Source organism: Pezoporus flaviventris, unplaced genomic scaffold (genome assembly GCF_033815535.1).
Source record: "Pezoporus flaviventris isolate CSIRO_AGI_PZ_B2104156 unplaced genomic scaffold, CSIRO_AGI_Pfla_v1 ptg000031l, whole genome shotgun sequence".
NCBI lineage: Eukaryota > Metazoa > Chordata > Aves > Psittaciformes > Psittacidae > Pezoporus > Pezoporus flaviventris.
Genome location: NW_026892579.1, coordinates 69397291 through 69422439, shown reverse-complemented (window position 1 = coordinate 69422439; position 25149 = coordinate 69397291). Strand labels below are relative to the sequence as shown.

The window sequence follows — 25149 nt, the reverse complement described above, 5'->3', positions numbered from 1 at the left end:
GCTGTATCTTAACCTTTTAAAGACTTATAACCCTATTCAGTGCAACTTTCCCATAAGCAAACAAGGGAAATACTGTTTATAATAACAAATAAGGTGGGTGCATAAAATACTGCACTGGGAAACCCAATTATCAGTGTTTGACTGTCAAACAAGACAGATATTTGAAAAGAGGTGTCACGGAGGTCAGCCCTGGGCTTTAGTCTATTTAGTATTTTCATTAAAAATTTGGATTATAAAGCAGAGAGTCCACATACAAATCTGCATGTGATATCACAGACAGGAGAAAGGCATCACCAGTACTTTGGCAGTTATCTTCGTAAGTGGGAAACAGGCCTAAAGCTAACATAATAAAATCTCCTAATAACAACAGTAAAACATTGCCTCTCAGCAAGAGCAATACAAAGGCAAAAGTGCTAATCAGCGAAGCCTCCCTCAGAGCAGAGCGGCTGGCTCAGTGGCTCCCACAGGGAATGAGTTACTCTCCTCCAGCTCCATCTGCCCACAACTCCTCCATACAGACCCGAGCCCCTACCATAAGGCATGTGCTGCCAATAAGGGGCAAACACATTCTCTCCAAACCTCTTCTAACATTCAACATCTAAAAATCCATTATGGATTAGAAATACCAAAGCAAATAACAGGCAATATTGTTTAGGCACCTTCCCACACATCAGTTAACACCTTATTGCCAAATTACTTAGACCTGTAATTTCTTGGGCTATGTGCAGATTCAGGCATTGAGACTGAAGCTGTTCAGGTATTAGATCCCACCTGATGGAATGATGACAGTCAACTGGACTCCCTTCTATTTACAGCCAGGAAGACAAACACAAAAGCTCCTGAAAATTAGCTATTCAAGCAGCTGTGGACTATGAGGGTCCTTCTGACTAGTCCAGGTCTTTATTCTGTGGATACATATTCAGGTGTGGGTAAAAAAATACTTTGCTTTCACCCTTTAACAACAAAAAGCCATGTGCCCTAGTCTTGACTCTGTCCCAACACTGGGAATCCCATTGTTTCAAAAAGGGTTAACAGCCTACAGTGCTAAGAGTAGGAGACACCTGTCAAGAATAATTAGAAACACTGATGCATTCTCCCAGTGATTTGGCAGAAGTTAAACAACTTAATATGCCCCGTCTGGCAAACTTAAAAGATCTTCCACAGAAGTCTTTTGGTTGCAAGAGTCTGCGAGGTTCTACATGAAAAGCTACATGATCATCGATCATTGCACAGACATGGGAGAAAGTCCCAAACACCAAGAGTTTTACTAAACCTTGGAGGGTGCTGCTGCAGCATGTACAGAAATTCAGGAGACAATAGTGGGGGGTAAGGCGAAATCTGGCCCCCCCAGAATGGGCAACCAGTTGCAGCAGCAGTTCTGCTGGATGGGAGAAGGGGTAAGGACCAGTTCCAGCTCCTCTCCACTGGACAGGACTGGTCTGAGCAGCTGAGAGGCCCCAACACTTTGTGCTACAGGCTCCCTCCGTGACCCACCAGTGGCAGCAGTGGGTGTGAGTCGCAGGGTGAAGCTGATGCCTGCTCTAACCTTGCAGTCACCAGGCCTGATCAGAACCTCTGGGCTCAGACACTGACTCACCACTGCCATGGGAAGTACATGATGAACAGGAAGAAGGAGCATCAGCAGCACACATCCAACCCTCGACTGACACACTGAGAAACCTGCACCATGAAAGTGTAAACTGAGAAGAGAGGATAAATGAGTGCTCACAGAGTTAAAATTTGGGCTGCAATTATGTACTGAAAGAGTCAAGCAAAACCACAGATAATAGGCAGGACTACATCATAAGAAGTTCTCTACAGAGATGACTAAATCTTGCTGTCACATAGTTATCTGCTTAGATCAGCAACATCTGATGCTCCTGATCCACTATGGTTGTTTGCAGGCTCAAGCCATAGGCAGTAGATGATTCAAAAATAAGTTCTTCCTTTGTTTAAACTATCCGACTTTATAAATTAATTGCATTTAATCACATGACCAAAGGCAGATTTTCTGTCAATAAAGAAAACCAGCATAGTTAAGTTATATTTCATACCTTATGCTATTCCAAACTATTGAAACATTTAAAAGCAAACAGCATTTTTGCCAGTCTTCAGAGACCCACAGTCAGATTTAACCACACCCTGGCAATGAAAAGCTGAAGTCAAACCAAGCTTAACAAAATAACAAGCAAATTAGATCTGTATTTCTTTGTCAAATATCCAATTCTCTGCAGAAATCCAGGCAAAAAATCATCTACACCACTGCCCAATTTGCTGCTTTTTCTTCCAGCTTAACACCCCCATAACATTCTTTATTATTGTAGCAAGAACATTACAGGCTCTGAAAGAGTGTACATTTCAAGGACACTCTCCCAAGCGTTATATTTGCTTTAACAGTGCTTGCTGCTTTTGTTTGACTTTGTGTAAATGAAGTTGAGGTTACATGAGAATATTTCCTTCTGCCTGTCAAGGACAAGCAGAACTCTCAACATAAAATCATCCTCTAGTCCCAGAGCAAGAACTATCTTCCAATTTTGCACTGGGCCAATTGCAGGGACGCTGGGATGCAGGAGAAAAACAAGCAAGTTAGGACTGAAGTGAGCTCACAAGGAAAGTATTCTGCCCTGAGGGATGTTTACCTCCTAAATGTGGCTTATATGCTCTTTGACAAATACTGCTCAGACTCAGCAAGATAGAGGGGGAGTGAGATTTTATACAGCAACAATGATTTCACTTTTGTGGATACACAAGTCTCTCTGTTGTTAAAACATGTATTCAAACATGTATCTCAGCATCAACCATTTATAAACATGTATATTTGAACACGAATACAGAAAAACTCTTATTAGCAGCCCCTTCTCTTGCACACATGTGGATTTTTTAAACTTATAACTTTCTATTTAGCTTCAAGTGTACTGACAGTGCAGCTTTGTTAGGAGCGAATGAGACTGGTTGAAGAATAAGATTTATTTCAAAAGTAAGTTGCTATGAAATGCCTCTCTGCTCCTTGTCACTGGTTTTGAACAAATCTTAGTTCTGTGGCTAATCCACACGCTTAAAACTGGCACAGTTTTGGTCCAAGGATCCAGAACTATTTCAGCCCAATTCAGGAAAAAATACATGTGTGCCAGTAAACAAAGGATTCTGTAAACGGTACAGCAGCTAAAAAAAAAAATATATATATATATATAAAAAAAATAATCACAGGTAAAAAGTGCACACTGCAAGTATCGTAAAGATAACTTTTTATAAGCACTTTTGTAGCAAAGTTTTGAGTTGCTGGGGTGATTTGGGGGCAGGGGAGTGTGAGGGTTGTTTTATTTTAAGACTCAAAACTCCGTGGCTTGAACTCTGCTAGCAAAGTCAACCCCACCTTTCAAAACAGGCACAAAGACTATGATTCTAAAAACAGATTACACATTTTCACCTTCTCCTAAAACACATGATAGTGTTTCTTACCTATTTGGTCCTCTGGAATCAGCGATTCGATTGGGGGATCAAGTTCGGAACTTTGGGACAAATAGTTCTTGACTTGGGTCATGAACTGACGAATTGTTTGCAGCATATCGGTGCTTGAAACATGGCACTCCTTGTTTTCCTGCAGAAAGCTGACATAGTCCTGCACCAGGCATCCAAAGTAAGTGCGTTTGTCCTGGGACATCTCCGCAATTTTCTTAATCATCCTCTTTTCAGGGGTCATGAAGGAACTGAAAACTCCACTGACTTTCCGTAGCTGAGATTTCACAATCTTGGGGAGAACAAACGAACTGTTTCTTTTTTTCTTGGGCTTCAGCGGGGGTGCCATGCTCTCTTGATCACTTTCCCCCTCAAAATCCTCCAGGCTGCTGTTTGTGTCCCCATCATAGCCGAACAGCGGCATGCTCCGATCAAAGTCCAGCGAGTCAGACGACGAGGTGGAAATGCTCATGTCGCTCAGCCTCTGCCTGCCTCCATTCCATGGGATGTGTGACTCAGAGCTGGTAGCTACTGTCTTCGGGGCAGCTGCTGGAGCCAGCTCAGGCAGGGTTTCACCTGAGATGCCAGCAGCTTCAGGCACAGGCACTGAGCCGCAGCCAGGCTGAATCACTGCTGCAGACTTTGAGCTGCCTACCTCTGAGCAGACAGCCTGCTTCTTCAGCCGAGGCGGTGGAATAGGGGTTGGTTTACTCTGCAGTAAATCCAAGCCTCTCTCTTTCTTATGGTTGACCGTTTCTGGCATGCTTGCCTGCTTTATAGTCCTGGAAAGCTGCGGACTCGTGAGGATGCTATTAATAGAAGGAGGTGGCGGCCGGGGTGGGGGAGAGCGAGGCCTCACGGTGCCATTCACGTCTTGAGTTCTTGGGCTCTGCCTCTTCAGACTTCCACTGACATCCTGGCTGTGCACTTTTAAGAAGAGGGGATTAATGAAACACAGTGCTCCGTTGGTCTGGCTGCACTCCAGCTCTGAAGGCGTTCGGGTTCGTATAGAATGCACTCCATTTATAAGGCAGAGCTGACGCGAGCCTTTACAAGCACTGTCCAAAGGCACAGGCCTGCAGGGAGGTGTAGGATCCAGGGGGTTGCTGTTAGCCAGGGAGCTCCAAAATTCTGAAAATCATCATTGCATTAACGTAAGAATGCAAACCAGCATGCAGATGGCTTTCAGACCATTCAGCTCAACATCACCCATCTCCAGACATTCTGACACGCTTTTATTGATTCAAGGGGGGGGGGGGGGGGGGGGGGGGGGAATTAATTCCAAGTGAACCTCTCAAAGCCCCACCAGGCATAACTGCATGCTGCCCTCCTGGGGCTGTTCTCACTCATCTATAAATATCATGACCAATGCATAGCTTCAAATCGACCCACTCAACTAAGTTTAAAAATAAGTTGAGAATTCAAAGAAAGGAATGGAGACTGTAACACAGTAATTCTCACCAACTTGAAACTGAATGCATGAATGCCAAGCACTCTACAACAGGATTCATGCCCAACAGCTGTGTCTTGCCTACTGGGCAGAAAACAGGAAATGGCCCATGGTGATAGGCCACTGCCAGAGAACTTATGTAGGCAAATACATATTTCTTTACATAGTCATGCAATGCTGCTGTTTTTTTCCAGCTCCATGACTTTACATCCTGCCTGCAAATCCCTCAGCAGACGGGCGAGTGTGCCTGGCACATGGGCTGTTGAAAACATGCGTCATGCAAGCACCGCTGCAGGTAAAACACAAGTCAGAGAGGGAATCTTATGTTCATCACATGAAACATCACAGGTTGGCAATGTTCTTTCTGATGTAGTTTGCTGGGCCCACATGCTGTTGACCTCCCTTGTGCAGCTCTCCCTCTGAGCATACAGTGTAAGAGAGTTCAGACAGGAGCTCCAACTCTTCATGTTCAAACCAGGTTGTTTTGTGCCTATATGTTGCTTAAGGAAAGCTCACACTTACAGGAAGGCCCTTGGGAGTTTTTACGCATCTCCTGGGTCTGCAGGATTGAAGGGCTGACTTCCTGGTGTGCTCCTTTGCACATGAACATCTAAAATTTCATCAAAATCTCACAGAAACTGTGATCTTAATCTCACATACAGTTGGTGTATTTGGGATAATTATCTACCACACAGACACGGAATCATCAGTCTCCTCCTCAGCTTTCAGACATATTAGCTTAAACAAAACACACAATGTACAGAGAGGCTGTTCAAGAGCAAGACTAACCCTGCAGCAAATAGGCCATGGTGCTCCTGGGTACCAAGGACAAAGACAGTGCAGATAGTCTGAAGAGCTCACTCAACATCACCGTTATGATCTCCTATAGAGAAACTCACTTAATGGTACTTTAAGGCTTCCAGCTTTCACTGGGAGACCGTCTTCCCAATCAGATCTTACTGTATCCTGATCATATTTTTCTTTCTCCCCAACCATTCACCTCATCCACAGTTCCATGATTGCCTCTATTCCCATGAAAATCTGTACTTTCATGTAATCAGCTAAACTTGCAGAAAAGCAGTGCAGAAGTAATTTGCCTCCTCTCTAAAGCAAATCCCTCAACTGCATTGCTACTCCAGCAAAGCAAAATATAAAGCAGTGTAGTACTTCCCTGTGTATGACTGCTGCAAAGTCCCACCAACAGTTCTGCCACTCTGATCTAATAAGGTTCTGTTTCTATATCTAAGACGATTCAAAAATCTGCTGGGACAAAGTCTGCTGACAGTCAACCCTCCCTCCCTGCAAAAGGAAGTGCGGTCATTCAGCACTTTGCAGAGTTGCTCAAGGATTCATCTGGGTGGAGCCCGTGTTTCCAATCCCACCAGGCCTTGCATCTTCTGCCAGCTCAAGGTATGTTTTACAATGAGCCTGTATGTGGTTGTAGCAGTCAAGTGATGCAAGGACACGTCCTTGCATTTTCTTTTGTTATTTTAAAAGCGTCACCAAACCAATGTACTCCTTTTATGTACACACTCCTCCTTTTATGAATATGCTACTACATTGAACCTCCCATCTCAAAAATCACCAGTCTAAGATCACATGTCAATGTGAACCGAGGTTTTAACGGTGAACCTCGGTTCCTACACTCTCCTGGCAATTCCAGCAAATCATCAAGCTATGCTTGATGTAAGCCTGCAGCAAACATTTGCTCTCAGAGGAGAAGCTACATCAGATCTCCGACTAGGGATTGTAAGACTTGCTTTGCCCAAGGGTTGCCCAGGGAGGAGAGGAGAAAGGAAGGAAAGGGCAACAACAAAAATATCACAGAAGGCACAGAAGGAAAAAAGACCACTAAGGTCACCATTTGGCAAGTACAAGATCTGGCTTCCCAATAAGAGAAGCTTGTAGCTGACCAATATGAACTACTTACTGATACAGACTATTTCTTCAAGCTTACAGCACTGCCACAAGGAATGACATCTATGCAGAGATCTACTTACTCAGTCCAAGCTGAGCAATCTCTTCAAGTTCAGCTTCTGTCTTTGCTGCAGCAATAGCATGAGGCAACTTCAGGGTGAATGGAAGGACATCCCTGTTGTCAAAGAGAAAAACAATTATGGCTTTGACAATAACATCCATAGTTTCACAAGCACTTGTTTTCAACACTGGCAGTGGCTGAGCTCTGATTCATATTTTCTTTTTGAGCTGTGGCAGGTAGCAAGGGCCTTAAAACACACAGCACACAGTGAAAACATTACCAACCGCAGGGCTCCTTTACATTTGAAATGTAAATGACAGTCAAGTCCCAAGTCTCCAGGAATCTCTTTAGGCTCATTTCCACAGAGCCATCCAATATTGTCCTCCACTACAGAAGAAGCTTATACACCTGGTCTTTTACCAAGCATACCAGTGAGATGCAAAAGTGTTATCTGCCCTTACTCCTTCAGTGAAACTTCTTATTCTCTGAATATACTGTTGATTGCCCTCAGAGTTGAATTCCAGTTATCAGAATAAAAATTTAAATGAGTACTTGGGCAGCTTCCCTAAACATTTCTAAGTCAGGATGTCTTGGTGCTACTGTGTCCTAGGCTGAAAACATGCTTCATTTAAGGAAATCTGTCATTTGTTCTCATATGTGGTTTCTCTTCACTGCACACTAAAAGTTCAATGGATGTTTACAAGGGGAGATGGATGAATGAATGAAAAACGTGCTAAATCCAATGTAAAAAAGCTTTTAGACAGATTTTAAGGGACAAAAATACTAATTATATGTACATTGTTCAAGTACTGCTATCAGCTACTATACCTCTTGCCTGCCCAGTTGGTACTGATACACTCTCAAACAACAGTGCATGCTAAACCGCAAAATCTCTAGTAGAAGTACCTATGTAATTAAGGGTAAATGACAACAAATGGAGCATGGGAAACCTACAAACAACTGGTGTCAGCAGAAATTATTATGGGTTTTTTAGGCTGTGAACAAGCCAACCATCTGTTATAGCACAGACGGTAAGTTTTTATCACAAATATCCTTTATGGTGTATGCCAACATGTTGAAAAAACAGGATCTCAGAATACCATTCAAATTCAAATGAAGCACATGCATGATACTGATGCATTAGCTAAAAAGTATTTGGAAAGACATGTTCAATGCCATACCACAGGTAATCTAGAGTCTAGCGCATCATCATGGACATAATAGAAAGACAGGTAACCCTTGACTCCTCATACAGACTGACTGGGTACCTACTGCAAGAAATTCCCTCTGGGTTTAGGAAATCCTCTTGGTTTTGCTGTGGTGTACCCAAATGGTACTCTCTCACAACAGCTACCTATCTGCTTCCCTAAAGAAGCCCTACATTTTCCTGTTGCACTCCCAACAATCCCAGACTGCTGCCTGAAGAGGACAAGGATGCTGGGTAGATGGTGCCAGTTAATAAACATTAAGCAAATGGAAACATTTAGGATGCTTCTCCACTGAATGGGGAAATAAGCATTTGCTTTGGGAAGCATACCCACAGTCAAAGAATAAGCCTCATTTACTGAAGTCTCTGGAGGGATTTGCAGCTGAAGTTGTATTTATTAGTGGTATCTGTGGATAGGTTTGCAGCTAAAGTCGTATTTACAATGATGCATTAGGAAAACTAAGTTGTGATGGCCACTCTTTTTCCCTTTCCAAACAACTACAAGAAAAGGAACAGAACAATACACAGATGAACAGTTTTGTGTGTGCTTCCTGAATGGGAGGCCTGGCTGTATCAGGACACTGAATTCACACTTGGCTGACTGAAATACCATTAAGAAAGTTAAAGCCACTTTGAATGGAGAGACTCACGTGTAAGGCAACAAGCTACTGTGCTTTACATTTTAGCAAACGTAAAGCAAGTTGGAGCCTTCAGTGAAAGAAAAAGAACAAACTAATGCAAAGAAATCTACATTTGCTGCATGCTGCCTGTAGGCACTTAAGAGGAATTTACCAGAGCCTGGCTAGTGCACAGAACTAAAAGGGTGACAAGATAAGGAATCTCTCATCATTACACTGCTTTTAAATGCAGTTTCAGCCCATTTCTCATCCAACTGATGACCAATTACTTATGTGGTAGAAATGCTGCTTTCATCACGTGCATGTACAGCTCAGCAAAATGAAGACCACTAACAAAGGGGGTCTAGATGCTTGTCCACCATAAACAAACGCAGTAAGCACAGCAACCTAAGCACATCCCCAGTGAGTGTTTCCCATACAAGAAATCACCACTGTCAGATCTAATTGGCAACCTTATTGCAGGGACAGGACTGAGACAACCAAAGTCGTCTCTCGCCCCATCCTTCAGAAAACGTACAGATGTGCACTCTGCATCTGTTCATGTCCTGCCTGTGGATGAATGTAAGGCTTGGGCATCACAGAATCACAGAATAGTTAGGGTTGGAAAGGACCTTAAGATCATCCAGTTCCAATCCCCTGCCATGGGCAGGGACACCTCACACTAAACCATGCCACCCAAGGCTCTGTACAACCTGGTCTTGAACACCACCAGGGATGGAGCATTCACAACCTCCCTGGGCAACCCATTCCAGTGCCTCACCACCCTCACAGGAAAGAATTTCTTCCTTATATCCAACCTAAACGTCCCGTTTAAGTTTTAACCCATTATCCCTTGTCCTGTCACTACAGTCCCCAATGAACAGTCCATCCCCAGCATCCCTATAGCCCCCCTTCAGATACTGGAAGACTGCTATGAAGTCTCCACGCAGCCTTCTCTTCTCCAGGCTGAACAGCCCCAACTTCCTCAGCCTGTCTCCATACAGGAGGTGCTCCAGTCCCCTGATCATCCTTGTGGTCTCCTCTGGACTTGTTCCAACAGTTCCATGTCCTTTTTATGTTGAGGACACCAGAACTGCACACAATGCTCCAGGTGAGGTCTCACAAGAGCAGAGTAGAGGGGCAGGATCACCTCCTTCGCCCTGCTGGTCACGCTCCTTTTGATGCAGCCCAGGATACGGTTGCTTTCTGGGCTGTGAGCACACACTGAAGCCGTCTCATGTTCATTTTCTCATCGTCCAACACAACCAAGTCCTTCTCTGCAGAGCTGCTCTGAAAGTTACCGTCATCTGGAAGTTTTCATTGGAAAACTAAAGGCAAACTGAAATCAGCTTAAACACCAGCTATTTTTTCTCTGCATACTTCCTGGAAAACAGCTGGACAGTCACAAACTGGAAAACTGATGAGACCATTTCTGTTGTTCACAATCTGAATTCGCATCTCAGTCATCATATTCTACAGTGTGACCTGACATTTTCCCACTAAGGTCCAAAAAGCTTTTTACTAGAAATTGCAAGAAATGGACATTGCATGATAGTTACAGAGCAGTTAAAGCATTACAAGACATCAGCTGAAGTCCAGCTTGGGGCGACACCTCACAGTAACATGGTGGGTAACACAACACCAGCCTTCCAATAATCAGTAAGACAGAGACTTGCTCTTTTGTTGGTTGGTTGGGTTTTTTTGTTTTGTTTTCAAGAGAGCTTAGCTCATGTGCCTCAGAACATGAGACCATCTTACCTGCTAATACAGTAGAAAGCAATCAGCCTGAATAAATCAGCAAAACTTATTCCAGACCCCTCCAAGGAAAACGCTGTGAAAAAAGTCACAAGAGGGAAGAATTACACACCTATATCAAGCATCTTTTAGAAAAAGCTTATTAAAATACATCTCAGATTTTACCATAAAATTAGTAAGTTTGCACCATCACACTCATTTCTGTCTGGCTAAGAGAAAACAATTTTGTGGAAGAATACCTTTCTCTGCTAAAGGCATTTTAAAGAATATACTGATAATATTGGTAGTGGGTTTGCTTTTGTATTCCAAATATGTGGTCCAATTCCTGAGAAACAGATCAAGTGTGATGACAATTGCACAATGGTTTGCTAATAGACAATAAATCAGTAATTTGCTAATAGACAAATAGTCAATAAATTCAGGGCCTTGAGCAACTTGCTCTAGTGGAAGGTGTCCCTGCCCATAGCAGGGGGCTGGAACTGGATGAGCTTTAAGGTCTTTTCCAACCCAAACCACTCTGGGATTTTATGAATTAATAACTGAGGCTTTTTTTGCCCAGTGTACTAATATACCTAATATAAAATCTCTTATTTCCTCCTCTTGCATTCCATTCTACCCACTAGTCTTCTCCCCAGATGTATTAGCATCTAATGGGAGATGATAAATTTTCATTCACTTCAGGAAAACCATTTAACCTGAGAACTCTTTAAAAACCACTCTGACAATTCTGCTTTGTGCCATCACCTTGCACAAGGAAGACGGAAGACAGGAGCAATGCCTTTCATTTTTTTTCCCACTCCATAGTATTGTTTCCTGCTGATATGAATACTTGTTCACAGCACAAATGGCACAGAAGTGATTCCCACCTCACTTACTCTAAGCTCTCTTTAATTTCAGTAGCAAGTCTCACCCAGTGACTACAAAGATCAAGCAGAAGCAGCTCCTAGACTGAAACGCTCTAGAACTTTCACCTCTGGACATGACTGAGACCAGAACAGAAGGAAGAGCATATAAGGAATGTAACAGTAGCATGAGACAGGTTCCTGACATACATGAATGTGGGGGAACGTGAAGCCTGCGATTGCTTCAGCCTAATCTCGTGTTAGAGAAGAGACAGATGATGGGGCGAATCTCCCACTGGTGTGGCTCACACTGTTGCTGCTTTTTAAATTCATCTCCAAGGAGAGTATTTCCACTGCAGCAGACACTTCAGACATCTGGGCTCAAACAAGGCAGAGCCCCAGACTTAGTGCGGAATGCCAGAAGCTACACAGCAGTTTTGGTTACCTCACCAATGCCACTTGGTGAACAGCAAAGGCGTAACTGTCAGTACTCTATGCTGTAAGGCCAGCTCGCCTATGCCAAGCTTCCAGTGATACTGACTGTAGAGTCTGCATATGAACCAGGGGAAAACTTAAGTCAGGTACTGATCTTTTCTCCAACCTTTACACTAAAGGACAGGTCGACCTAGTCATTTATGTGCCCAGAAAAAGGGATTTCTTTAAGAGAGACACCAACAATACAGACAATAAGCATGCAGGTGGTCTGGGGGGTGGGCCAAGAGAAAATGAATGTTCAGATCCCAGACTGTAACTAAAATCTCAGCTACGGCTGGTGAGTAAAACCACCAGTACATACTTCCCCCTTGTGGTAAAATTTCATTCATGAAAGAAGATTTTACTATTTTATTTTCTAGACGGAAGAGATGGAATTCATCAGTATGTAAAGCCTACAAACACAGCCTTAAAGCACACTTAGATCAACTGTCATTTATAGCTTTCTGTTCTCTTTCCTATGCCTTGTTTGTAACTGGAACCAAAACCAGACACACAGAATTAACTTTTTGTTCCTGGGGGGCTGGGAAAGGAGAGGTAAAAAGGAAAAACTCAACTAAAATTATCTCTGTTTGCTCATTTTATTCCAAAGAGGGAACAAATATACTTGGAATTATAAAAGAAAAAATATTCATCTCACATCAGAAACAGTTCTGAAAGTGTAATCCATCTATTTATTATGTATAATAAACCCCCCCCAAAACCACCCCAAACCCAAAATTCAAATTCATAGTCAAGAGAGCGCTCAGGCCAGAAATATATCCAAGAACAGTCCCCTGAATACAAGGAAATGTAAGGACATTTCATTGACAGCACACAGAATTATAGACTGCATTTCTCCAGAAGATAATCAAAAATCTACAGAAGATAACTGCCTATAATCAATGAATCCTGGATTCAGCAACATCCATAAAAAATATTCCATTTCTGTCTAGCACAGACTTACGCATTTCTGTTTATCTTCCCACTTACAGAGCCCTACTCAGAGAGCACTGTAGGCAGTCTCTTCACTATTTGCATTACTTTGGGTACTTTCTGCTGTGGGTTTCACCAATGCGGGATGTCCCAGCTCATACAGCGTGACAAACACCTGAAAAGTCTGTAACTCAACTTACTGTATGTGCTTTCTTTTATTGCAAATTCTTTTAGGCAAGGCCCACAGTCACTGGACAGACGCAGAGAGATGACTTTCTTCTGCAATCTTGCAGATTTCCTAACCAGAAATATCTGTTGTGGAGTGAGCAAAAAGACAGTTTTACCTTCATCACAGATGCCTTAATAGAGACAGATTACAGACAAAAGGAGCCAGAGCAACTTAATGATCTTTGACTCTCAGAATATTACTCAGTCATTACTGTATCAGTAACCATCCAACAGCTTGGTGTAAAATGGCAGCAGAACATTTAGGAAAACATCTCACCTTGGTATGACACAGACACGTGACACCAAGTCCATTATGCCCTTCTCTGAGCTCTCCAGTTTAACACACAGCAAACCCCAAGCCTTGAGTCAAACTGCAAAGTCTGGAAGAGACTGATGGTCGAGTGCCCCTGTGTCCCACCAGCCCATTCATGCAATCCTTCTGCATTAGAATCATAGAATCATAGAATAGTTGGAGTTGGAAAGAACCTTAAGATCATCCAGTTCCAACCCCCCTGCCATGGGCAGGGACACCTCACACTAAACCATGTCACCCAAGGCTTTGTCCAACCTGGCCTTGAACACTGCCAGGGATGGAGCATTCACAACTTCCCTGGGCAACCCATTCCAGTGCCTCACCACCCTTACAGTAAAGAGTTTCTGCCTTATATCCAATCTAAACTTCCCCTGTTTTAAGTTTTAACCCGTTACCCCTTGTCCTGTCACTACAGTCCCCAATGAACAGTCCCTCCCCAGCATCCTTATAGGCCCCCTTCAGATACTGGAAGGCTGCTATGAGGTCTCCACACAGCCTTCTCTTCTCCAGGCTGAACAGCCCCAACTTCCTCAGCCTATCTTCACACGGGAGGTGCTCCAGTCCCCTGATCATCCTCGTGGCCCTTCTCTGGACTTGTTCCAACAGTTCCATGTCCTTTTTATGTTCAGGACACCAGAACTGCACACAATGCTCCAGGTGAGGTCTCACAAGAGCAGAGCAGAGGGGCAGGATCACCTCCTTCGCCCTGCTGGTCACGCTCCTTTTGATGCAGCCCAGGATACGGTTGCTTTCTGGGCTGCGAGCGCACACTGAAGCCGGCTCATGTTCATTTTCTCATCGACCAACACCCCAAAGTCCTTCTCTGCAGGGCTGCTCTGAATCTCTTCTCTGCCCAACCTGTAGCTGTGCCTGGGACTGCTCTGACCCAGGTACAGGACCTTGCACTTGGCATCATGCCATCAGCCTCATCCAAGCAGAGAGGGCCCGATTTCCATCATAGCAACTTTCATGCAGACACCAGCGTAGGATAAAATGCTGTCATTTGCCATTTATCTATTGCTTTCTTGTTATGGGGGAAATACATCTGTTACATAGAACCCTGGTTAACACAGACCAGCTCTAGAGCTTTAGTTTCAGCAGTCTAGTTCTCAGCTCCAGAGGACCCCAAACTAGTCTCCCAGTGTAACACCCCAAGCAAATGGTCCAGCTGTCAAAGAAGTCTTCACTTGGATTGTCCAAAGCACAGAAGAAATGGGGGTGTGATGTTGGTTGGTTAGTTTGTTTGGTTTCCTGGTTGGTTGGTTTTTAACACTTGCACCAAATAAATTGCTTACCCCAGGAGGTTGGGCCTGCAGAATTTCCACAGCTTCAGCATCATTCAGGCCAAGCTGCAGCCACACAGGGTGAGTATGGAGGAGCTTGTCCAATATGCTTAGCTTGTTGGATAGGCTGTCATATCCGGAGTCCCGGGGGCAGCTTTTTACATCATTTTTCTCAGAGACATTATCCATGTTCTTTATTAGACTGTGGGGAGAGGAGAAACAACAACAGCAAAAAAAAGGATCAGATATGCTAACCTTCTATAAACTCTCAGTCAAACAGAGTCAGCGCAAACCTTATGGCATTGCTACACTCTGTACTGATATTTCTCCTACTGAGAATTCATATAATTGGTATACACAAGAATTCTCATATCCATAAGATTTTTCTTTCACTTGTCCTCAGTTTAACAGCTAGCTAGCTCCACCAGCCCTGTCATCTTCACAGCTGCATATACATATTTGCCTCCCTCTGCTAAAGATTCTTTATTACTGCTCTTAATTCCTTTGGCTCTGAATTGACTTCTATGTGAGGAATAAAGGCTAAGCTAAGTGTGGATGTGGCAAACTAATGTAAGGTTAAAATTTATTTAGAATCATAGAATAGTTAGGGTTGGAAAGGACCTTAAGATCATTTAGTTCCAACCCCTCTGCCATGGGCAGGGACACCTTATGCTAAATCATATCACCCAGGGCCTCGTCCAACCTGGTCTTGAACACTGCCAGGGATAGAGCATTCACAACCTCCCTGGGCAACCTATTCCAGTGCCTCACCACCCTAACAGGAAAGAATTTCCTTCTTATATCCAACCTAAACTTCCCCTGTTTAAGTTTTAACCCGTTACCCCTTGTCCTGTCACTACAGTCTCTAATGAAGAGTCCCTCTCCAGCATCCCTATAGGCAGCTAAAGTTACTGCTCAATTCAGTAATGAAGTCCAGTTCTTGGAGGCTAAAGATACTTGTTATGAATTAAAAATACAAATAAACTGAATAGTTTGGGTACTCCCTTTGTTATGCAAAACTTCACCATCATTTATATAATACAGAACACCCAACATGATTGCACATGTGTTGCAGGTTCAAATTCCTCCTTTTTGAGCTAGAAGTACATCCTGTGATTCTTTCTCTAGTAACTTCTGGTACTGGAAGAAGAGTTACTCTGGTAACAGCTTCCTGGTGGCAATATTTGAGCATAGATAAGAACCATCCTGCAAGCTCAAGACCTGACTCTCAGAGATGTCAGGTTTAGCAGCTGAATTCTCCCTACAGAGCTTTTCTGGTAGAAAACAGGCTCTGAGCAGCAGCAGGCAACACAGCTGTATTTCCCCACTCCAAACTGTCTTGCAGCTCCTCTGAACTGCTTGTTCTGGACAGGCAATAAGCATCATTAACACCATTTACCATCTTCATTATGCCTGCTATTTTATCCCAGGCAAGTGGGTAGAAACTTCACAAGCACAGAAACACTGAATACTTACAAACACACACACATGAACAACCCAGAAGAACAATCCAAACCAAAAAACCAACCAAACCCCACCAACCAATCAACCTAAAGCCCAGACAACCAAACTGCCTTTCTATAGCTTTGGTCAGCAGCTTAAGGCATCTTTAGACACAGGCCTAGAGAGGAAAGTAAATGAGGTAGAGAACTTTCACTGCATGATCAGGTCAGAATAGGCACAATCATTCAAATCTTTCATTACCTGGATCAGTTATCACTACCAGATTGTCTGTGTGCTGCTCCCTTCCTTTTTCTCCTCTTTCTCTTTTTGCTTATTTGTGATGTATTGCCTTTTAGATTTGCAAGGCATCTAAAATGCAGATGATCTTTCCTCCCTAAGCATTAAAAGCTGTTAGCAACTGTCAATAGTCTCCAAGCGGCCTAAAATAACACAGAAACATGCTGTGTGCAGAAGGGAAGTAGTGTTTACAATGTCAGTTATGACTGGGCTCAAACTGCCACAGTACAAATCCTGGTTCCCCTTCTAATTAGAGTTTCAACAGAACCTAATGTTGTAATGTACCAATCTCCACAAAAGTCAAATCATGAATCACAAAAGTGTAATCATGAACTGTATCTCCAGTAAATATTGCTCAGAAACTTTCCACTCACCTTCAGAGCCATTTAGCAAAGTGAAAGTTATGCATGGACACTGGCTGCAGGTTTAACTATACGTAACTTATTTCCACTCCTTGGTCTAGCGGTGGAAACTAAACACATTGCAGAGGGAAAGTGGCTGAAAAGGAAAAAAATTTTGCCTACAAAAGAAAGTTACATTATATGCAAAAGAAGATGCACGACTGGTATCAGCTGTAAGGCCTGGCACAGCTTGCTACCACAGAACAACCTAAAGCAAGTAAGAGTTTGCATGTGTACGTAGGGTCACAGTGTTCCTCTTCGGTCCGGCTGGCTTAGTGCTGTCGAACACACCCAAACCATTATAAATTGTAAGACTCATATGAATAAGGAGCTGTTGGGTGTTTGAAAGCTCCAGGTACTTTTACACAATCCCTCCCACTTGCCGAGACCTGGGGAAGAACCTTACTGACCTACATACACAGGCACCTCCTTGTTGAAGCTGCTTCTAACCCCTCCAGATATAAGCAAAGATGATGAGTACCTGATCATGAAGAGACTTTCTGCCTCTCCTAAATTCTACTCATTTAAATGACCCCAGTGCACTGCAGCTAGAGCAGTACTTGTATGTCGACTGCAATGCACAGGAAGGTGAACTAGGAACAAATGACACTGAAAAAAAATAGTTCCTATCCAAATAATAAAGGAAGAGGCAGAGAGAAAAAAAAAAAAAACAGATCTGGTGACCTCTGGCAAGAACATAGCTTGGCAAAACCATGTCTGGCAAACCATACACAACCTATCAGAAGCCACTTGCTAAGGTCCAGGTGGTAATTACAGGAAGACCATTTGCAATGGTCTAGCACCCCTGAGCATCACAGCCTAAGTCTGTTGTTTATTCTTAAACTATTTTCATTAATGATTCGGGCACTAGCCACACAGTCAAGCCCTGACACACAGGAGCGCTTGAAACCTGTCATGTCTTAGACTGTAAAATTATTTGGGACTGGGATGTGTGTGTAATTTCTCTGGAAACAATAGCATGGAAAGAAGAACCATTCACATTCCCCGTGATCACATGAGAACGTGTAAGAATCGTGTACAGAATAATAAGTTGCTGTAACTAAACCGCTAATCAAATATGCTGCATATTATGCAACAACTCAATTCCTCTCCTGGTTTTACTTTTAGTTTGGGGGTTTTTGTTTGCTGGGGTTTGTGTGTTGTTGGGAGGCTTTGTGTGTGTGGTTTGGGTTTGTTTTCTCTTTTTTTGTTTCTTTTTAAATGATTCCCAAGAAAAAAAAACAATCTAACTGGGTCACATAAACTCCAAATCAAAACACAAATCAGCCTCCACAGATGGGCGACTTCGATGCAGGGGTGCTACACTGGTTCCTCTCCAGTGGGAGAGGAGTTTCAACACAACTCACAATGAATTGAAGAAAACACATGATTCATGCGAATTTCCTTATATTTGAGAGAACCTGCGTGTGGGAAGTAAACAGAGGTAACTGCCAAGATAAACAATGCTGTGTTGCATCCCAATTAGACTCGGCTCACAGTAAAAAAGACAAGGAATGGGTTGAAGCCTGTAACCAGAATGATCCTATCCCTCATACCCAGAAGACTGGAACATTACACCTCAATCACATATCTATGAAGTAAATGCTCCTGCCCTCCTGCTCCTACAGCAGTTTCCTTTTGGTCTCTCAAATCCTACCTATGCCTCTTGCTGTAACATTGCAAAACATGAACTTCTGACATTTCTCCCAATTTTTTGTGTGACTTGGGACACTGAGTCTATCTGCTCCCTGCAGCTACCATCAACTTCTCCAGCCTCCTGCACTGACAGACACTGGCCTCAGAAATGGACTTTTCTCTCTCTGGGATTACAGACACAGTGAAGGTGCATCCAGCTTGCACGCGTATCCTGTCAGGATGACAGATACAGTTCCATGGGTTTGCTGGGTTGAACTAAGCCAGCTGCTATAGGGGTTACAAACACACACAACCCTCTGTGGAGGAACTTGCCCACCCTTCTGAGGGCATGAGAGGAGTTGCAGGAACCATTAAGCAATACAGTCCACTCCTACGAAGGCTGGTTATCAGCCCAAATGAAAGAGCAACCCTGGATTTAGCCTATCATCCCAGATGCTCTCAGCCACGAGGCGACGGGTGACAGTGAGAGACCAGGTCGGATACTGTAATGAAAATAAGGACTAACTTGAACTTGCATGTGTCCACACTTCCTCACTTGATTTTTTGCCTCTGGTTTTAGGGTCCTTGCATACCTTGATGTTACCTAGCAGGGAGTAAGAAAGTGAGGGGAGGTCTGCTCTTTGCCCATGGCAGCAGAGACGCAACTTAGCAAGCCTTGCTGCCAACTCTACCACGGTGGCAAAGGCTTGCAAAACACAGTTCTGTGTCCAGATTCACTGCTTTCCCACTCCACTGGTACTCAGCAGTGAGGAATATTCCTCTTGTTCCTTTCCCAGTCACAAGGGCAAAGAGAACATCAACAAGCGTATTCCCTCCACTATCATTCACAAAGACAACAGATACACAGGAGTCCTGGAGCCCTCAAGGGAGACCAAGTACCTCCTAAGAGACCATCTGGATGCCACCAACCATGTCACGTGCGCTCCCCTATCCTACATTGGCCTGGGCTGCTGCTGCATGCAGATCTCTAGTTACTTTTCAAAGGTCTCTCACTGGTACAGCGTGGGTCAGAAATTTATCCCATTTATGCCCTTTTCTCACAGCACTTCCCATTTGCACAACTGAGATGTGTGTCTGTGCTGGGAAAAAGTCCAAGTATTAAACACCATGGGATATTGAAACTGATGGCGTGAGCATCCCACTTTAAAAACAATTTTACAAGCCTCTTTTTTGCCTGGCTTTATATGCTTAGAAGCCAAATTGCAGGCACAGTTACTTGAAGCATTCTCAATATTACTTAGGCCATAGATGCAAAAAAGTGGAGACAATCCAAAATATATAAATGAGGAGTATAAATCTGACAGTCACCAGATAACCACAACCCTCTTCTCCCTAAAAAACAAATCACCAAAACCAACCCCCCCCCCCCCACCAAAAAAAAAAAAAAAAAAGAAAGAAAATCAAAAACTAAAGCTGCATTCATGTGATTTCATGTACTTATTTTTCTGAATACAGTTGGGAGCTCTTGCAACCACTGCCTTTCTACAGCTGTTCTGGAAGCATGAGGATATATCCTAAGGTGAAAAACGTGCAAGGAAAATATACAGTCCTCTTAGCTCCAATTTCTCTAGATGCAAATCCAAATGTCACATCAAGATGCCGACTTCTGCAAAGCAGAACACACAATAATAAAAACAACCTACATCAAACACAAGGTTTTAAATTAACTACAAAGAAATAAAGCTGTGACAGTAAACACATCCTTGTGAGGAGTCTAATGAAAATAACTCTGTAAAACCTTAGCTGCAGTTACTGTAACCTTGCTTTGTAGTTCTAGATAAGCAAAATATATCAGTGCACCACTAATTACATAATTTATAGAAACTTTGATACAATTTCTTCCTTACACAGAAGCACACAGTTCAGAATTATGTAGTCACAAAAAAAAATTGACCCCAATTCATTTATTCAGATTTCATATTTTACATTTATAATCTTAAAAGTGACAAAAGAATGTGTATCTCTTAACTGGATGGCTATTAATATGAGATTTAATTCAGTTAGTTGTGGAAATTGCATAATTCACTTTATGTCAGCTTTACTTACATATTTTAATCAAAATATATTTTGCACTTGAAATTAACATAGTTAAAAACAAACAAACAAACCGTTAAAAAAAAAAATCAATAAAAATATTTCTTGGATTTGTAAAGGGAGTGGAGGGAGTTAATAGACTGTTTCCAGCTAAGTGTTCCCCCAAGATTTTGAAACCAGTAGATCTTAGTCTTTCCTGCATTTGGTATATTCAAAGACACAAAAAGCCTTTCCTTAACTGAAAATTAACTGATGATCATTGAAATTAATTAGATGAATCCCCTGAAATGGAGAAAGTGTCCTTCCCAGCCCTGTAAAAGAACTTTCATAAGCTTTAAAACTGGAATAATGTGTAACCAGGAGCACAGTCAAGGACTTAAAATTAACTACTGTCTTATGTTCTTTACCACTTGGGCAACAAAGGTGCAGCCCGATGTTTTATTTAAATAATTTAAATACATAGTGTAGTAAGTTTTAGCACAGAAAGAAAAAACAACCATAAACCCACAGATGTAATTCTAAATAGCAATTTCCCACTTCATTAACTCTTGAAGAACAAAGCCTACCAGCTCCAGAGCTGCCCAGACTGTGCAGGTCAGATGTAACAGAATACCTAGAATCATAGAATCACAGAATAGTTAGGTTTGGAAAGGACCTTAAGATCATCAAGTTCCAACCCCCCTGCCAATGGGCAGGGACACCTCACACTAAACCATGTCACCCAAGGCCTCGTCCAACCTGCATCAGTTGCTTTCCTCTTGCAGCACGTATTTCAACAATAATTAAAAAAATATGTTCTCTTGTTAACACAATGATTAAGAATACTAAATATCCCCCAGATGTCAATTTAACAGACACTGCCCATCAAGCACAACAGCCACAGCAGAGGCAAAATGCTGGGGTCCCACTATGCCCATTTAAAGGTGCAAGTTTAAGACTAAAAATTTCCACAGTCCACTCTTATGCAGCATGACCTGTTTTGAAAAGCCAGAACTGATCTGCTCTGTAATATGTATCTCAAATCATTATAAGGTTAAGGAAATGCCCCCATCTACTTAATTTTTTTATGTGCAAGTTACACATAAATGAACTTAAATACACATAATCCACATCAGCATTAGCTCATATTAGTCAATATTTTATTTCCCATCCTGAGAACATAAACCGTGTTATTGTATGATGAATCTTCACAGAGCAATGGACATTTTTAGCCTTTACAGCATGAAAGCAAAGCTCATTGCTATAGACAATGGGAATAACATTAGTAGTTTCCTGCTTTAGACATTCATCAGTATCCAAGGTCTGTAACAAGGAAGTAGAAGTGAAGTTCAGTTGCTTTTAGAAGATACTAAGGCAGATACAGAGAACAACTGAATCTCTGGGTGCTCCTCCTGCAGAAGGGCAAATTCCTTGAAGCAAGAGCAAGAATACCTACACCCCTTATGTTGTTAGGATGAAAAGTGCTAGGACATAAGCCACCCAAGAAGAGAACACAATGAAGACATTCCTGTTACGGTACAGCTCCAGGAACTATGAAAGGAAAAAAACAAACCAAAAATATTTTAATCACCTTTGCAAATCAGCTGATTCATCTTCCACTGTGAGATCTGTCTGTACCATCTCCTGTTTCAGTTCTCCGATTTCTGAGGCAATTGTGTCAATGAGCTAGAAAGGGACAAAAATAGTATGACGTCAAGTGAGTGGAAGAGGCGTGGAAAAGCAGCCCGGGCAAGCGTAGTCACCAGAGATTACAAACCTTTTCTTTTTTAAACTGCATCCTATTTGGACTTCCCCTTCCAAAGAAAAAGTAATGGTTGAGGCCACTTATAATCACTCTTGGAGGAAGAATAATTCTCATTTTCTGCCAGTACAAAACCTTCCAGCTAGCTTCTTGATTTAAATATATTAAATCTGCAGCCTCAACATATACAACAGCCTAAAAGAAGTAAATGATTTGATCATTTTCAGGATTTGTTTCCTCAACAAGTACAATTAGAAGAGTTCCATCTGCAAGAGTTATTTCAGAAGGGATGCTAAGCCAGCATTATGACATTGTAGAGGATGAAAACTAACAAAGAAAGAAGGAAAGAGTGGCTGCTTTTCACATTAGGACTCAGACTGCACTTGAGCAGAACAACTCTAATTAAAAGAGTTGCTGCCCTGTAACACTTCAGCTCAGGTGGAACTCAGTCCCCATTTTGGACAAGTGTAGGACCTCATTTTTGAAGTGGGTGAGATTAGCACTAGGGCTCTAACCCAAGGAACATAGGATTTCCTAGCCCAGTGTCTGGGAAATGTTTTGTTGAGCAGAAACCAACTATGAAGTTGGCAAAGCATCCTGTCTAGGACATTCTTTGCAGCAATTGCATCAAGTTTGCTTGACACACCACACCATGGCAGTTTATAAGCCCTGGCAGTGTCCCCTCTCCTGCCTGTAGTAAAACCTTATGAGAAGGTTTGCAGTGATGCTGTCTCCCCTACCACCACCCCTGCACCTCAGAGTAAACACACACAATTCCTGGCAGATGAAGTAAAACCAGCTTTCCAGCCAAAGTTAGAACAGTCTTCATAGTCATTCACAAGACATAACCCTGGATCCTATTACTGCTAGGTAGCTCAGTACAGCAGTGTTTTCGAAGTACTACAGACAATACTTTCCTATTTTGCTATTTATTGAAAGTTTTCCTCTATCTCAGGAATTCATAGCCTCCTTTGCTGTGCAGCACTATTCTGATCAATTCAAGAGTTTCAGTGTCTGCTTATAACAGGCCAAGTCCATTAAGTGAAAAATTACATCCATACCCTGGGCTTCTAGTCTACAAAGAGCTTCCACCTGCTGATATTCAAACATCCTGAGTCACCGCAGGAAGATGTGAGCAATGCCTTCCTGACCATGACCAAGAGCAGCAGGAGGAAACTGTGCTGCCCTGAAGGAGCAGCCTTGGACCTCACCACAGCACCCAGCACCCCCATGAAACAGCATCTCAAAGAAAGAGCCACCAAGTGTCCTGCTAGGAACAGGTAAACTCATTCCTCCTTTTGTATAAGGGATGAATGCACCCTCCACACCGGCTTTACATGGTGAAATATATACTTGCCACTGCTGTTAAATGAGCCTCACCAGAAAGCCATCACATCACCACATGCCTCTGGTAGTGGCAATGGGCAGCAGCATCACCTCAGAGGGAAGATTTGACCTGGGTGCTCAAAGAGTGCTCTAGCCAGGACATGACATTCTGCAGATCACACTGCATTGGTTTTTGTCTTTTAAAGCCTCTACCACCTTAGCAGCAGCATCCTCAATACATTCATTCTCATAATCCTTTGAAACAATACAGCTGCAATTCTCACTGACCTGATGGAGGGGAAGTTTCATGCAATGATGCGCTGCCCCCAGGCAGGGAGGTGCCACCTATTCCCTCAGGCTGGCTTGGCTGTTCCTCTAGCTCTGTTAACTGGTGCAGCTTGCTAAAAGGTTGGAAGACTTTTCCACTTCGTATTTTGGTTAGTTTCCTGCTGGCTTAATGACCTGAACCTAATTTCTGAGGGGTGCAGACAAGCTCCAGAACAGATGCCAGGAAACAGAGGAAATCCCCAGGCTGGGAGTATGTCTGCCCGTTTCAGCGAGTCACTATATCCCATCTCCAATATGAAATCATGCCCTTTTGCTCAGCCACTCCAGAAACAGCCCAGGGATTTGGGCTCTTTGTGCCAACAGAGAACCTATGTCTCAGTTTAGGCACCCCAAACTAGTCAGTAATTGGATCAGCCACCCAAAACTCTGCAATCTGACCAGGATGTTGCTGGAATTCAAGCCATTCATGTCTTCCAGCCATCTACTCAGCAGCAGGAAACATGCTTCGGGGCTGACAGTTACAGTAAAAATATTCAGTTATAAGTACCTGCTAAATTTCTCATTCATTATTGGTTTTGCTAAGTGCAATGAAGTAGTCAAATGCAGCTATACAGGTTTAATAAAAGGAACATCACTGATGCAAGTCTTATTATGCCTCTACAGCTCTTGTAGCCTTCTTATTCCTTACGGTGCTGCTGAAGCTGTTCATTTTAGTTCCTTAAAACAGCTCTTAACTGCTCAGCACAGTCTTCTGGTTGCCTTTTTTTATTCCCTTATCCTTCACCTTTACCTACATATCCTGGCATACACCTCACCACTTTCCTGCCCTGTATTTTCCATCGTCCATTCAGAAGTGACATGTTTGAACTTGGTCCCTTTTGCAAGTATGCAAACACGAGACTTGCAAATCTTAATTTACTTCAGTGCCAGGAAATTGAACTTTCAGATTAAAAAGGACTGGAGGCAATATCCCCTTCCCAGCCACACTGGGCACCAGGTTTCCACCTTCCATATTAGCCTCCAAGCAGTAGGTTTCTTACATGAAATCCTCCCAGTCTCCCCAGCAGCTGAATGAGTAAAGTGGAATTCATTCTCTGCTGTCTGTTGTGCAGTTTCTAGTATTTTCAGACCTCCTAACCTCCCACCTACTGCAGTAAGGTAGCATGCAGTCTTTTCTTCCTGCAGCAACTCTCTGCTGCTGTTAAAACCTTTCCAAAGTTGCACCTGAACACAACTGAGAGCTGAATCATGACCAGATTACAGCCTTTTTTCTTTTCCTACCAGATAGCTACAAAGGCTCTAACACGGTCTGTGGAGTCATGAACAAGCCATGTCATGAGCAGAACTGCCTTATGTGCTTCATCCTGCAGTAATGGCCAAAAAAATTATCGTTCCTAATAAATGAAGCAAGGCTCAGTTTTCGGTTT

The 25149-nt window shown here is 42.8% G+C and overlaps 1 protein-coding gene across 4 annotated transcripts in view; it reads right to left on the bottom strand.

Annotated features, from left to right (window-relative positions):
• Positions 1 to 25149, bottom strand: part of RIN2 (Ras and Rab interactor 2) — an 81191-nt gene that overhangs the window by 15149 nt on the left and 40893 nt on the right. For 3 of the 4 annotated variants that reach the window (XM_061461771.1, XM_061461770.1, XM_061461772.1), the window contains exons 3-8: positions 21938 to 22032; positions 14549 to 14738; positions 12913 to 13024; positions 10467 to 10539; positions 6907 to 6998; positions 3460 to 4587 (exon numbers count right to left, since the gene is read on the bottom strand). In XM_061461771.1, coding sequence (XP_061317755.1) covers positions 3460 to 4587; positions 6907 to 6998; positions 10467 to 10539; positions 12913 to 13024; positions 14549 to 14738; positions 21938 to 22032 — 1690 coding nt within the window. The remainder of the gene's footprint in view (positions 1 to 3459; positions 4588 to 6906; positions 6999 to 10466; positions 10540 to 12912; positions 13025 to 14548; positions 14739 to 21937; positions 22033 to 25149) is intronic. The other variant, XM_061461773.1, reaches the window with a different exon arrangement.